The sequence below is a fragment of the Cyclospora cayetanensis genome, unplaced genomic scaffold (genome assembly GCF_002999335.1).
Source record: "Cyclospora cayetanensis isolate NF1_C8 unplaced genomic scaffold, CcayRef3 CcayRef3_contig_47, whole genome shotgun sequence".
Lineage (NCBI taxonomy): Eukaryota > Apicomplexa > Conoidasida > Eucoccidiorida > Eimeriidae > Cyclospora > Cyclospora cayetanensis.
In genome coordinates, this window is record NW_020312447.1 from 8,128 (window position 1) to 22,845 (window position 14,718).

The following is a 14,718-nucleotide window of genomic DNA, read 5'->3' on the forward strand; positions in this document are numbered from 1 at the left end:
CTGCATATCGCTCTCAATGTTCCTAACATGGAGAGGCACAGCTGGTTAGAGCTGTATGTTCGGAGCGGCACAGCTGTATGGAATTGTATCATCTAAGCACTCCGAGATTTCACAGCTAATTTCATCTAAAGGAACAGACCAAACAATCATTCAATTCTCTACCAACGCTTAGTTCTAGTATCCGCGGGAAGCTGCAGCAGTACGATTTGGAGCATATCAAGCAGCAGATGATGCTGCTACTACCGTTGAAGCTCATAAGTTTTCCTGGATAAGCAGTATTAGCTCAGCGTTTTGACGGCGGCTGTGCCTGCTCTTGCTGCTGCTGCAATAGCAGCAGCGCCCGTTGCCGGCAGAGCAGGGCGGCAAGATGATTGCTTGTTGGTAGTGCATTTACGGCCCCTTTACTCGTAGAGCCCTTGAAGTGTGCATAACTGGTGCAGTGGAAGATGCTAAAGTACAGCTCAGCGCGCTACATGTATATAGAGAACCATGCACCTGCTCCAATGTTCTTGGGGCTCTAAAAGCCAGACTAAGGGCGTGCAGGGTCTGTAGTTCTAAATAAGTTTTTTTAGCGTGATAAGAGGGCTTTTGTACCTCTGAAGTAAGCGGCTGGAGGCGCTACTTTAGTGTTAGTTCACTGTGAGGGGCCTTTGAGCAGCGGTTGGATAGAGATGGGAGAATGTTTGGGTACAGCCAAAGGGTACAGTTAAACAAACCGAAAGAGTATTCCGCACTAGGTGAAAGGAAAAGGAAGCTGCCACTCTTGCTGCAAGGGAACAGTCTAGCACTAAGACGAAATGGAGCTCCACGAGGCTACTCGGTTCCAAAACGACAGATGTTGCGATCAAAAACCTGCATGCACATAGCGCCTGACAGGCTCATAGTCACTGCCATTCAAAGCACATTGCGGGCCAAATGAGTTCAACAAACAGCGTATGCCTGTATGCGTACACAAACAATGGGGACTGCCTCGCTGACGTATGCATGCATTGATCGACCATGGGGCTGGCACGACAGGCACAGTTTCCAAGCATCCCAAACATGCTTTCCGTCTGATGAAGCAAGCGGATTTGTAGGAAATCTACAATCCAAATGCTTGATGATGCCTTCTGTGGACCACAGTGGCACTCCTGAGAGGCCAGGGACTCACAACTACCGCCAATAATTCCACGCATCATCTTTAAAGCACATTTAGTAGTAGAATACCAACCAAAATACCATTCCTAGCCATCAACGATAGTGCAACTTGGCAGTTAGAGTGAATGAAGTAGAACCCAACATTTGTGGCCGTCCACTGCAATCAGTTTGCCCAAAACTCCCAGAAAAGTAGTGGCTGTCTCTCCAGGTGCTATGTTGGGACGAGCAAAGTCTGATCGTGGTTGTCATGTGGTATGGGAAAATCGACGTTGCGTGAAGCATACCAGTCATCAGTGTTTCTTTGGTGCAACTTGTAAGGGAGCACACGTTGGGATCAATATCTCCACAACAAATCAACACCGGGGATTGGCTCGATGGGCTCTTCGTGGGTAGCCCTTGAACAACAGCAGCACCAGCTCGAATGCCTGCATAACGCACTAAGCTTCTGTGAAGAAAGAAGCGCCATGGGGCGGGCTCTCCGCTGTCGTGAAGCTGCGATTCGTTCTCGTCTTCTGCTCGACCAGTTGCACCAACAGAAAGATCTCGAAAAGCACCGGCAGCAGCGAAATAAAGAGCTTATAAACGAGGCTGTAGGGTGGTCCATCAAAAAGTGTATGATTGTCCGCTTCCCAGCAGAGGATAGGCTAGCTTCTTGTCTCGCTGAGCTGCATAAGGACATGCAAAAGAGACTATCACCATCGACATTTGCATTCGCCTCCACAAGTCAGTACCAAGTTGCCCCGACGCTTACGCCTTTCTAATATAAGATAAAGACAAAAATGAGCATTGCGCTTTGTGTTTATTAGCCCATTTCCTCACCGGCTCCTTTTCGTTCTTCCGTGGGCACGATTTTGCATGTGGCGGTTCCCAGTATGCGTGTGCTGAACTACTGGAGCAGTTCCTATTTCTTTGGATATCTTCGGAAATGCTGTGGTACTGGCACGCAATTCACGAGCAAATTGTGACGAACGGTATTGTGTTGGTTGGTTTGCTATTTGCCATGTAGCTCTAGGGATAGGCGGGATACATTTCGCCACAATCGATGGTCCATCTCATGTCGGCGCACACCGAGAGAAATGTACGCTGGTCAGAGATTCCAAGAAATGCACTGTAGAAGATGCTCCTGTAAGCAGAAAGGAGAATTCGACGAAGGAAGTGAAACAAGCAACACCGTTAGCTAGCGAGGCACGCAGTCACGCCATTACGCTTCAAGATGTGTTGTACGAGGGAACGGCACATGCCGCCGATGCACGTGGGCCTATAAAGGCACGCGCCATCACGCCGATGCAGTCGCAACAAGGCTTTTGCAGCAGTACGCAGCGAACAGCTATTAAGAGCGGGGCTCGCTCCCATTTGGCTGTCTTGGGGTTCGGACCCAGTTGCATAACAACAGCAGGCGGCATACACGACGGAGAAGAGTGCGGCACTACTTTATCTATACCAGAGGAGCTACCTGGAAACAATAAACAGAAGACCTTGCCACCTTCTCAGCCACAGCGCCTGATTGCTTATTTAAAGCAAGGGTACAACAGCAGTACTTCACAATGCACGGAAAAACCGTCTCTGAAACCAGAAGGCATTAAAAAAACGAAGAACACGAAAAACTTTCAACAATCGATAATTGGCGAGCAGCACTGGCTTAATCTTGCGCACCAGGTGTCTGCTATGCAACTCATGCTGCTTCAGATCCAGTCGCAGCAGCAAACGCGTCGGAAGCATCGAAACCATAGACGGCCTGAAACCACTGGCGGTATGATGGATCCTCATTACCTCACACGCGGGCTCCCTGACGATGAGAATCCCTCCTTGCGTAGACCAATCAGAAAGCTAGTGCAGATGCCAACGTCTGCACTTAAGGCACCAGAAATCTGTACAGTGCAGCGAAGCCACGATGAAGCCGGTAGTGTACCAGACACGAAAAGAGTTACGCAGAAATTCATAGGAGGGGACTTGCCGGGGGAAGCTCGTATCCATATTGAGCAGCAGCTGCAAAATCAAGAGCAAGATCAGCAACAAAAACAATTACATGTAAATAAAATTCCTAATGGCTATATAAGTCACAGTGGGCTGTGCCAAACCATTTCACCCACAGCCGTGGACAGGCTGTTGTGTTTTACTCCAACAGCCGCTTCTGTGTCTGGCAAGAGCGCCTTAGGTAGTAAAATGCACTGCGGGTCAGCAGCTATTCACCAAGTTCGAAGCAGATCAGGAACGCCACTGCGTCAAGCAGACCAATCCAATGAGAAAGGTGGCACAGAAGTGCCGGCTCAGCGCACAGAGACTACAGCAAGCATCACAGATAAAACACGGCCAGCACTGCAGCAGCTGTCGGTCATGGCAAAGCCTGCCGTTTGACAGCATGCGTATAGCCTTGTGGCTCTTAGCAGCCCGCTGCACAGTATAAGTGTAACCTCCGCCTCAAGCGCCCCCTGCATAATGTCACAAGGGTCCTGTGCAGCAGAAATTCTTGTAAACATTGACTATCCGATGGCAAAGGCTGGAAAAGCGGATCATACTTTTCCGCAAGCAGCGCGAAAATACGCCATACTCCCACAACCTATCAATGATGTAGTGAGTCTGGTAGACAAGCTCTGAATGTGGTGATCTGATCCAGAAATAGAGATGGGAGATGCTTGCTCTCCAGCTGAAGGTATGATCTTGGCGCCAATACTCAAAGAATCAGGAAACGCTCGTAGCCTGTGAGGATATTCAGCCACTAAAAAGGGTTAGCGCTGATGCATGGGTGCCTACACCAGAACCTAATTAAAATTGTGTGCCTACAGGACATCTTTTCATATATATCGTGCGGTATCTGCGCATGATGCTAATTACTCTACCAACCGACACCGAAGCTCGAAAAGCCAGCTGCCCTGCTATTTCTTTGCTTCCCTCCGCACACCCTGGCATTGAACGATCCCCCGTCCATAGACTGGCGCTCACTGATGCTTTTCTAGAGTTCTCCTCAGCCTCTGTAACACTACAGGGTAGAGAAGACCTTCAATGCCGGCTCAAAACCTAGTGCTCGATTTGCACAAACCTCTTATAAGCCTTCTTAATACCCTATATGATGAAGAGCTAAGCATCCTCTCCCGCTTGGAGCTAAAAACGAACTTTCTACAGAGTCTTTTTAGGATGACCTGGTTATTGACACTGCCAATGAGAGACTGCCCGATTTTACTCACTATGAGGCAGACCCGAAAAGTCTAGGGATATCATGAAAACGACCCTGCGAGGCTCAGCTGAACAACCTACAGGGATCAAAGGCCTTGTCCATCAGGCTGCTCTGCTATCCTACTGCCTCCCTACGCAGAATCGGCTCCCAACGTAATCCGTTCGTGTAATGGTGCCCAACGATGAGGTACGGTGCTCTCCCTTGCCAACATGAAGGTATAGCAAAGAACTCAAATGCGGTCTGAATGCGCGCCTGTGGAGATCCCAAACTCCATGATGGCATTGCTCAGCCTTCGTGTAGACCCTAACAAGCTCTACCTCAGGAAAAAGAATCAGCGGTCTACTCTCTCTGGAATTGAGTGCAAATACCGTACAAACTGACTCCTGGGGTTGTTTCCTTTTCCGACATTTTTAACTGTTATCATGACCCTTGATACGCTCTCAAACGTCCAATCTCAACACAACTAATAAGAGTCTTTCTTATTAGAGACAATTTAATAGTTCAAAGGAACACGGAATCACATGCAGAAATATCATTTGATGAGTGCTCGGTCATCAATGACTTTCCATGCGTGCATTATTGCGTGAAGAACAAGCTGGGGCCTCTGGGTAATGGGATCTCCTTTGGAACCGTATATGGGGAATTTCCCGCTACAAGCACGGTTTCAACTGCATGCCGTTAATTTAACTGTGTTCTTGTCTACTTTTCCTTCCTTTTAGTACTGCATGAGTTTCTTCATGTGTGCCGTTGTAATATGGATTTCAGCAAAAATCTAATGTAAAGGAATGCGCTGATAGTTAATATAAAAACTGGAGCTCAAAATACGCCCTGTTTTTGGAGATGATTGCAGTGTGATTTTTATTCTTAATATTAAGACAGTATACTGTGCCTATTTTTAGGAAACAGACTATGCACACTTCCCTGCCGAGACAGCCTTAGATATCATGTACTGCTAGAAGCAATGGTTCAAATGCTTGGGACTTTGTGGGGAGCGATGTCTCACACGTCCGCTCCTTTTTTGGGGCGTCGAGCTGCCTGCGGGGCTTGGAGACACAAGCAGGTCATATTGACTTGATGTTTAGAGATGTCTGAGTTGCATACTGCAGGACAACATTTGCCGTTGTATCTCAGTGGCCAAGAAGTAGAACATTAGAAACGAGGCAGCTTGGGAGCGTCATGCGTGCTCTGCTGTGAAAACCAAAGGGGGTGTTCAAAATCCTGAAGTTATGGGTAGGGAAGCGAGCCACCAGTATTCGAAACATGCAGAGCATTCCTACAATGCATTACATATGACGGTGGTAGAGAGGAAGCTTTTTCTGCGAGTGCCGTAAGAAATGCACCCGTCATCCGGGCAGTGTGCCCTGCCCAATTGTATGAAGAAGTTTAAGTTATGCAGTCTCATGTAGTCGATAAAGATTACATTTCTCTCTCTAGCTTTAATCCACATTGCAGAAGCTTGAGAGACGCATAAATACTCAAAATACCAGCGGCCCAAATTGCCCATTGCCTCTGGAGCCACTTTCACCTCTAGAAGGGTGGTGCAGATGCAAGGCAATATACTTTATCCGGTCAAGCAACAATTTGCACGACTAATATAATTGTGGAACAGGACGTTCTTTCTGACTTTGATCATGGAGCGCTTTTACATAGAGCCAAGCATTACAGCAAAATTGAGACGAATTATGGGCAGGGCAGACGAATGACCAAATTACAAATGCCTAGTTGTCTCATCCTGGCCATTCTAGCCTAGCAGAATTTTGCCTTGTCAATGTGACATATTTACTTATACTTGGGGCGAGCGATTGCCACCGCAGTATGTACAAATTCCTATGATGCTTGTTCTTGAATTTTGTGAAGGTGGATGATGTTGTCGCCCACCCCAGCGCGCAGCTACCCAGTTGGTTGTGATTGAGCAAACGATGCTGGGCAGTGATCCGACACAGAGAGATAAAAGTCCAGTGTAGACGAGGTGAAGCAAACGAGGTCTTAGATAGACTCCAGATGCTTGAATACGACAGGACTCCCAGTCGCCACTTCTTTGTCAGGAAACTGATTGACCGCCATTGACTGCTCATCTCCTCCTCCTGCCCAGTGATCAACAACATTCCAGCAGTTGGGTCGGTTTCCTTCAAGCGTTCCCCCTTTACTCCGCGCCTACTAGATAAAAATATGATGGATAATTTTTTTTGAGAAGACCGCTTCCAGCTTTTACGAAAACCTTAGGAGGCTAATAAGCACACCAGGAAGTACCGAACGTGCCACCCCGCTGAAATGTCTCTCATACCATTGGGAGCCATTGATCAAACAATGAAGCCGGTCAAGCGAACATCGCAGGGATTAGGTGCTTATAATTAGAAGACCCATCCACGGCTCGTACGCTACCGGTGCAAGCTTGCCTGTGGCCTTCCCGCATGCTTCGCTTGATATTCTTCGCAAAGCTAATTTAATCTTCAGCCGGTGGGACTCCTGTTCAAGAGCTTGCAAAAAGCAGTACTATTTTTTTAGCGCTCCAGAACTGCAAGTGCGTGTGCTTCTACTACTTTTGGCAAGGGAGCTTAAAAGCTATTTATCTGAGATATTGGCTTTGGATCCATATTCTGCTCGCAATTCTTGAAGCTGATTGCTGAGTGGTTTCTAACCTGCATGGATCTCAAGGTTGATACGCGGCCCCTCAAAATGTCCTGCTCACGTTGCCTGTGCGCCAGGATAACTTTCTTCTCTTCTTCCCAACCACCTCTGAACCAAGCTATGGCTGCTTCGCGATCCTCCTCTTTAACTGGCCGGTCATCTAGGTACCGAAGTGTTGGTAAATCTATGCATATTACAGCGTATGCAATTCCCCCGAATTCGGTGGCCAGCATAAATCTTTAAGTCAATGTGCCTTAAACACAAGGCTAGACAGGTCTGCATGAGGAGGCAAGTACGGCAAGCGTATCCAGCACTGTTGGATTCTCCGTGCAAGCTGAACAGTGCAGCTGCTCACTTGCTATCATCGTTCGGCGGTACTGCATCACTTGCTTGATTATAGGGTTGCCCATCAAGTATAGTGAGGAAAGAGAAGGAAGGGTTTTAAGGCATTCTACAAATTCAGAGCTAGCTGCAGTATTTGTTGTGGAGCAAAAGTGCTCAACAGGCGTGCCAGTCAGACGACTTGAAGGGGTCACTACGATTGGGGTGCAGCTATTTTGCGTTGAATTCTCTGGATCCATCAGACGAGCAGCTAGAGCCTGTTGAGCAGGGATTTTCTCTATTTGACTAGATCCTTCCACAATTCCCACAATGGCTTCACTAGCTGGAAGATCTGCGGTAGCGCCGCACGCTGGTGCTAAATAGCTTTCTTTTTGCAAATCGAAGTCAGAAGGATGTTCTTCGGAGAGGGAAAGGTTATTGTAGGAAATGTCAACGTTGGTTAAACTCGGGCATCTCTGAAGCTCTAGAATATCCTGCGACATTCGAGCATCATCAGCATACGGAGGACGCCTATCGGGCTGTTATCATGAGGAGCTACTGAGCATGCAGAGTACCAAGTTCGGCTTGTGACTTACCACCAGAGAAGCAATTTTATTATGAGCTATCTTGAAGGAGGAGAGACGAGAAAGTCCCGAGAGGCCTTCGATGCGAGAAATGTTGTTCTGTGAGAGGTCCAAAATCACTAGTTCGGGGCAGCAGTGGAGGTTTTCGATCCGCGTCAATTCATTCTGCTCTAGATACCTAAGTGCGAAGGACCACAAGTACAGATTTGTAGATGCGTCAGCGGGGAATAAGTGACCTTGAAAGCCTTAAAAGCGGCACATATATCTTGCCTGTTCAACGCAGAGATGGAAGACACTGCAGGTCTTTTGATGCAGCGTCTCACAGGCATTTGAGTTTTGAGAGTGGATGAAGATTTTCAAGTCTTCGAATGCCGTTACCGCCCAGCCACAGAGCACGTACTTCGGTATATTCGTCCAAATTCTCAATTTTTTTGAAGCCTTGGCGATGCAGATAGAGCTTTTCATTCAAGGCTGGCTGGTGGTATAAGCCTGTGTCTGTTAAATGGTATAAGCAAGCATTTCCAGTTTCCCCCCTTTTGTGACCAGGTGTGTTTTGTTCAGTAGCTAAGCACAAAAATCCGAAGACTAAGTGCCTGTACACTCTGATCGTACCGTGGCATATTTTCTGGATTGCTTCCTTTGTCATGCTCATTCCTTCCATGTTGGCCATTTACATGCGGTTTGGATGTCTGCTTTCAGCTGCATGCATATTTCTACCTAATAATCACATCCCGCTCTGAATAGGCGGTGCCTATGAGTACTGCTGCAACAAGCCCCTTGACCTTCGTGAATCGTTCGCCCAAACTCTTCTATTTATCAGTCGTTGTCCCGGTAGGCGGATACTTGTAAGGGTGCATGTGGCTGCAAGGCTCCTATCGGTTTCTGGATTGTTGTTGTCCAATCGATTCGTGCCGGCCATGAGCACGGACAAAGTTTTGTTCCTTCCACACCAGAAGAACTTAATGAAGTTGCAGAACCCTGTACACATACGCCTGCGTTCAATTTGGTGCTGGATGCACTAACTCAGGATCTAACTAATCACATGAAAGGCATATCTGGTTTGGATGCAATGCTACACTGCAGCATGATTCATACTCTGTGAAAGGAAGTAAAATGAAGGCCGTTACATGGTGTGCTGACACTTGGGCAATTTGCCTGCAACTAGTCAAACGGGCGTTTTACTTTCATTGTAAGAATTGTTCCGCACAAATGGCCGCGATATCTCAGTAGGCTTATTTAACATCAGTCAGCAGATCTCAGTTGAACTTACCCAAAGGAATTCACCCAGGCATTAGTATAAGAAGGCTGCACCTTTGCTCGCGCAGAGACTTGGTGGGTTGTTCATTTTAAAAATACGCGAACCACATTAGTCTTTGCTAAGCTCGAAGACATTTTTGAGACATGCTTATATTGAGAACGCTGGATTGGGTCGTCTTTAACATAGAGTAACAATTGATATGCTGCAGAGCCCTCTGGAATGTCAGCAAGTATGGGGGTCATTGGTTTACTGGTGCGTGTTTAATTATCCTAGCCACTAACTTGTTTTCATGTACTCTGAGAAATGCTTTTACAGCGATATATTCCGTCGAAGTAGGTGCCGCATGCAATATCATGAAACTTGTAGATCCTTGCTCCTGCATGCAGCTAGCGGGCAGCCCCCGTAGGGGACCCGTCTAAGAGGGATTAAATTGCAAGGTATTGGTTAACACCTCCAATTTTTCCGTATTACATTATTCCTGTGACCAAAACTGTATCTGTATTTATACGTAGGACTGGTAAAAATTGCTGCAAGTGGTCATGAGACGTCGCAAAAGCGGCCCTACTTCTTGAACTCCTCTGCAGCCATTTGCCTCATCTTGGTGGCAGATGGTTTTGTCTATTTTCCATGGAAGACTTTTTAGTGGTCATTTCTCGGTTGCAAGACATATGTTCTTGTCAGGCCGTATAAATCTGCATGTATTAGTCTGAATGCGCGCAGCGTCCCTTAAAATTATTTCTCCATCGGTACTTTGGCGAGCCTCCAGGATACATTGGTTTCTCCGAGCAGTGAAACACCAGAGGGACGGCTGCCTTTTTTAAACCCCATTCTACATTGGGAATTTTTGAGCTTTTTAAGCATCATAGTGGTTAAAATCAATTTTGGGGATACTTGGGCAACTTCTATCTTTCGTTTTCTGTTTGCATCACACAAATGAACGCTCCTCACAGCTTGCATGCTAGCTCGATCAAGGCCATCACATACCCAGAAACCTGTGATAGCACTGGCCATCTCTTGGACAGAAGGTCTACCAATACCGCCCACCCCACAGGAAAAGTGGCTCTTTCACACCGCTTGTGTAAACCCGCCGCAAAGTCTCGTGCGTGTACAATGTCTCATGGCAAGCTGCCGCTTACCACTACAAGTAGAGAACTGTCAAGTACGGCCAGCATTAATGCTGCAATTGACTATGTGAACAAGGATACTACAGGTCTTCTTTTGCCGTTGACAGGCCTCAACACAGCCTTTGCCCGCCTCTACATTTTTGACTGGGATAACACGTTGTGTCCGACTGACTGGCTTTGTGAACTTTACTCCAGTTTCGGCCAGAGCGTTTATACAGCCAAGCGCCCGTGTGCAGCACTATATTCTCCCGCTACACGAGCCCGCATGGCTGCTCTGGAATCAAGTGTTCGACTCCTGTTACAAAAGTGCAGAGAGCGCGGTCAGGTAGCTATAGTGTCGAACGCTACCTCCATAGGTCTTCTGAAGACACTCATGCTCCTTCCAACTGTCCAAAAAACGCTGACTGAACTGCGTAAGGCCTTCACAGTTTACGTAGATGTAAGATGAACGACTGATTTGAAGAGCCACCAGGGAACAATATCTGATTGCCGTGCATATCTGGCATCTTCACGAAATATGCTTTCCTACTATTGCAGAGGTGCAGATTGTGTCTGCTCGTGATATGTGTGAACCTCACGGCCTTCCATTAGAAAAATGGAAAGATACCGCCCTTATTCGGCTGGTCACGGCCTTCATCCACAAGCGCCCAAAGCAAAAATACTCTATCATGACGATCGGTGGGCTTTTCTTTTGTTCCACCTTAGAGAAGCGGCAAATATGGCGTGGGCACACCTGGGTTGCTTCCAAGAAAACTTTCGTGCTGGGTAAAAGATCTTTGAAAGTAACTATAGGAAGTATGTACATGGTACTTGTGCTCAAATGCAGGAGACCAACAGCTTGAGCACATCGCCCTTCATAACGCAGCGGCGTACCTACTGCGAAATCGTGGATGGGAGTGCCATCCAAAGTGTATAAAATATTTGGAAAATCCATCCTTAGAAACTCTTACGCTGCAGACACTCTCCCTTACAGACCTTCTTGATAGATTTGCAGACGAGGAAAGCGGTACATACTGGATGCAGTGTGACGAGCTATCAAGTTTCCCTCCGTCTTTGCAGGTATACTAAATGTAACCCATCGGTTATCGTTGTTCCAGATCCTCCCTTCCCATGTGTGTCCTATGTCGGGAACCCTGCAGTACCAACTTCTAATATGCGATCGCAACTGTCCTTGCGCTAGCGTTAGTCTTATGCACTGCTACAAACTCAATCAGTGGCTATCAATGCTACAAAGAATTGCACAAATTGACACATGAAATTTTTGGCTGCTCGATCGATTGCATCTCTGCCACATGATTGAGTGGCTCAACAGTTTGCTGCATTTATAATTTTTCTGGCCCCTATGTTCTATGCAAGCCTTAGCGATTGCTTGCATCGAGTTCACGTCATGGAGCTAAGACTATATTTTGCTGCACTCCATTGTGACTAGTCAATGACAAAGCTTCCTGCATGGTCCTGGTTGACGTACACAGCACCGAACAACAGTACTTTAAGTTCAGCATCCGTGCACCGCAGTTGCACAAACTCCCTAAAATGTGCGTTACCGCCCTTCAATATTTTTGAGGAGGCGTGAATGTGGTCAACAAACCGCTTCATTACATCTATTTATCTAACTCGCGGCAGTTTTTGAGGTCTGTGCCTCGCGAACAGGGAAGGGCAATCAAGCATACGTTACCTATGGAGGGCAGCCTAGTATGCTGGAAGCAAACGACTTTGGAAAGTAGGCGAACTAAACATGCTTACATTAGCTGCGTTTCGGCTTTTTCTTTGGACAGTTGGACACGAAATTGATTGGCAAAATCTACTTTTTTCCGCGAACCTGCTTAAGTAGTATAGGGTTAATGCGCCTGTTGCGACGAAGCGTGCTTTTGGCAGAAGAGTACTTGCGGCCGCCCAGTTTTTGTCCAAATGACTAAAAGAGTTACAGAGTTCTTCACAAATAGGCGCCGAATCTAGAGATCAGTGACTTGTTAGGAACGGTGACGTGACTCATATACCAGTGAAGAGTGCCCACACTCTTTTAAACTTCGCTCGCGCTGCAATAAATAGCTTGCTGGAAGTATCTTACAATCGCGCCTCCAGCTGCTTTCTTTGCAGCTGGGGGCGCACTCAAAGCGTGAACATCTGGAGCGATAGGAACTCTTAGCTCATCGTTTCCAGGAGTGCTCACCTTCTACGAAGGCTCGAAGCAACAAAGGAGCTTGCATAACTAGAATAATTATGGCGCAGGTTGTCCTTCCTGACTCTAAGAATTGAGTGCTGCCCCACACTTAAGCTTGACAATGAAATTGAATGGACAATGGGCAGGGCAGAAAAAAGACCTAATTGCAACTGCTCAATTGCTCCGAGTGCCTGTGGCTAAAGCGGCACTGACGCCCACCGTGGGAAACCAAGCTGTAACCTCAAGCCGCGAACTTGCTTGTACGCAACAGTGAACGCACTAACAATCTTCGGTTAGCAAAGAGTTTTTTACTGCTGATTTTGCGTAGGGTTGCGTGTTCCCGTGAAGCATTGAATTGTTTCCAATAGCAAGAGCTTTTTTGTTGGGTGGTCAAGTTTGATGCAGGCGTGCAGCAGCCGGCCCAGTGGGCATCCAAGTACAAGGAAAGGGAATAATGCCAGGGGCGTTTTTGCAGAGTATTTGCATTGCTTGCTATGCAAGGACATACTATTGAGTGTTCTTTGAGATCAAGTGTGCAAGGCTCTTAGTAAGCTATGACAGAGTGGCTGTCGAGTTTTGGGATCTTTCCGGACGCACTTTTCCAGCATTGGAGACCCTTGCTGCCCCATCATGTAGGGGAGTCCTAGAATATGTACAGAGATTGATGCACAAGCGTTATTCTCAGAACGGAATATCGTTAGCGGCCCAGGTTTGTGGAAGGAGGAATTAGGTTAGCAAGGTGGCTAGGTGGTGTAGAGCTTTGGCGCCCCTTGGAGAGGGCACTAGTGGCTCGCACGGCATCGTTTTTGTTAGTATCCAAGCATATTGCCGTGACAATTGGTGGCGAGTCGGCTAGTTGCTTAGGTGGTAGCTGGACGACGAAGGAAAGTTCTGTGACACTGCTGCCGAGCGCCGGTGACCTGGGAAGGCGGTGACAAGCAAGCTGTAAGAAAAATTCAGTCAGACTACCCTGATCCGGCTTTATATCATGTGTAAAATTGCTGAATCGGGAACAATAAATAAAGTTGCTTTTACATCGCAGCAACGGCTGGACTCCAATCCCCACCCGTGTGAGCACTGCTATTGGCTGATTCCCACAGGTAGAAAGGTACCCAGCTTTATCTTGAGCTTGAAACACATTTTTGGCATGCTGGGCACCAAAGGCGTTGAATAGTGACCTCATCCAGCAGCGCAGCCACCCAATTTTCGCACTGCACACGGCACCAGGAACAAATTTAACTTCAACTAAACGGCCACTTCTGCTAGAGCAACAATTGCTTGCGGCAAAAATAGCATTAGATGCCAAGCACCAGCTTAATAAAGGAGCCCGATGCACTTCGTTGAAGAAGCATCACTAAGGCCAATACCCAGCCGGTGCCTCCGTCGAACACCCACGCAACATGTTGCGCGCTGACCTGGTAGCCTTGCCAGCAGCATAAAGAAACGGTTCACCGCTGGAATCGCAGATGAAGGCATATAACGACTAGTAGATGAGCACGCTGACCACAATAATTCTTTAGATGAAAAGGCAAAGTGCCCGATTATTGCGGTGACAGAACAGCTAGAGCGGTGATAGAAGCGGCATTGGCACACATCGTCGACTCTTTAAAATCTGTGAGTAGCCAAGCAGACCACGAAGCTTTGTGCCTGCAAGCGTCCCCCTATGTTTTCCGGTGTCAGTTTGAGGGTGCGGCTAATGCACATGGATCAGTGATACGGTACACTGGATTTTACTGGGGAGGAACAGTTCGACGCAATCCGGCCTTTTCTGAACTGCAAGACCTCTTTCTCTTCCAACCAGTCGGGGTCGTGACTATGGTTGCTAATATAAGACATTTGAGAAAGATAGGCCACGGAGGAGACTTCGAAAAGGTGGTTGAACATGCTTGGAGATAATGTAGCAGATGCAGAAAAATCCTCAGTTTAGATGCTTAATCCGCTGTTCTTTTTACGCTCCCTTTATGATATGGTATAGGGTCTACTACAAAACTGCTTTACTTCGTGCGTGCAGATAGGAGGGACTATTCGAGCTTAACGCAATAATATTGCAAACAAGAGGTGCACTATGTTATGATAACACAGCGGGAACATTCAGCAGAGAGGTCGAGGGTAGGCCACAACCAGCTTTACCTGACTGGGTAGCATCGGGTGCTACAGGCCAGAGAGTGCAAGACAACGGAAGCGACGTTTTGAGACTGGCCACCACTGAGAGAGTCACCTGCAAGATCAACTATTTAGACAGAGGCTTGTGGGGCCTTTGGTTTAAGGTGAAAGAGGTCAGGGTTACATCCTCTAGGCACAGCTTAGGAGATATAACTCCATACCCAATGGCA

At 47.3% G+C, this 14,718-nt stretch overlaps 3 protein-coding genes across 3 annotated transcripts; 2 read left to right on the forward strand and 1 right to left on the reverse strand.

The window, feature by feature from the left end:
* The first annotated feature begins 1,511 nt into the window (after positions 1–1,511).
* On the forward strand, positions 1,512–3,492 carry LOC34620730. The gene is made up of 3 exons (XM_026334643.1): positions 1,512–1,860; positions 2,033–3,065; positions 3,201–3,492. The coding sequence occupies exons 1-3, from the start codon at positions 1,512–1,514 to the stop codon at positions 3,490–3,492; spliced, it is 1,674 nt and encodes a 557-aa protein (XP_026190428.1).
* A 2,803-nt stretch (positions 3,493–6,295) lies between these two features.
* On the reverse strand, positions 6,296–8,488 carry LOC34620731 (dynein assembly factor 1, axonemal). The gene is given in 6 exon segments (XM_026334644.1): positions 6,296–6,463; positions 6,692–6,775; positions 6,949–7,121; positions 7,293–8,020; positions 8,166–8,337; positions 8,455–8,488. Coding segments are annotated over 6 exon segments (1,359 nt in total).
* A 1,545-nt stretch (positions 8,489–10,033) lies between these two features.
* LOC113146649 lies at positions 10,034–11,292 on the forward strand. Its single transcript, XM_026334645.1, has 3 exons — positions 10,034–10,637; positions 10,762–10,902; positions 11,051–11,292. The coding sequence occupies exons 1-3, from the start codon at positions 10,034–10,036 to the stop codon at positions 11,290–11,292; spliced, it is 987 nt and encodes a 328-aa protein (XP_026190430.1).
* The last annotated feature ends 3,426 nt before the right edge of the window (positions 11,293–14,718 follow it).

Bases quoted from the DNA above. Each gene is read 5' to 3' on its own strand.
- LOC113146649 (XM_026334645.1), top strand. From the start codon at position 10,034: ATGAACGCTCCTCACAGCTTGCATGCTAGCTCGATCAAGGCCATCACA. The intron at 10,638-10,761 runs GTAAGGCCTTCA...CTACTATTGCAG, and splicing joins AAAAACGCTGACTGAACTGC to AGGTGCAGATTGTGTCTGCT. The intron at 10,903-11,050 runs GTGGGCTTTTCT...GCTCAAATGCAG, and splicing joins ATACTCTATCATGACGATCG to GAGACCAACAGCTTGAGCAC.
- LOC34620730 (XM_026334643.1), top strand. From the start codon at position 1,512: ATGGGCTCTTCGTGGGTAGCCCTTGAACAACAGCAGCACCAGCTCGAA. The intron at 1,861-2,032 runs GTCAGTACCAAG...GAACTACTGGAG, and splicing joins ATTTGCATTCGCCTCCACAA to CAGTTCCTATTTCTTTGGAT. The intron at 3,066-3,200 runs GCAGAAATTCAT...TATAAGTCACAG, and splicing joins CCAGACACGAAAAGAGTTAC to TGGGCTGTGCCAAACCATTT.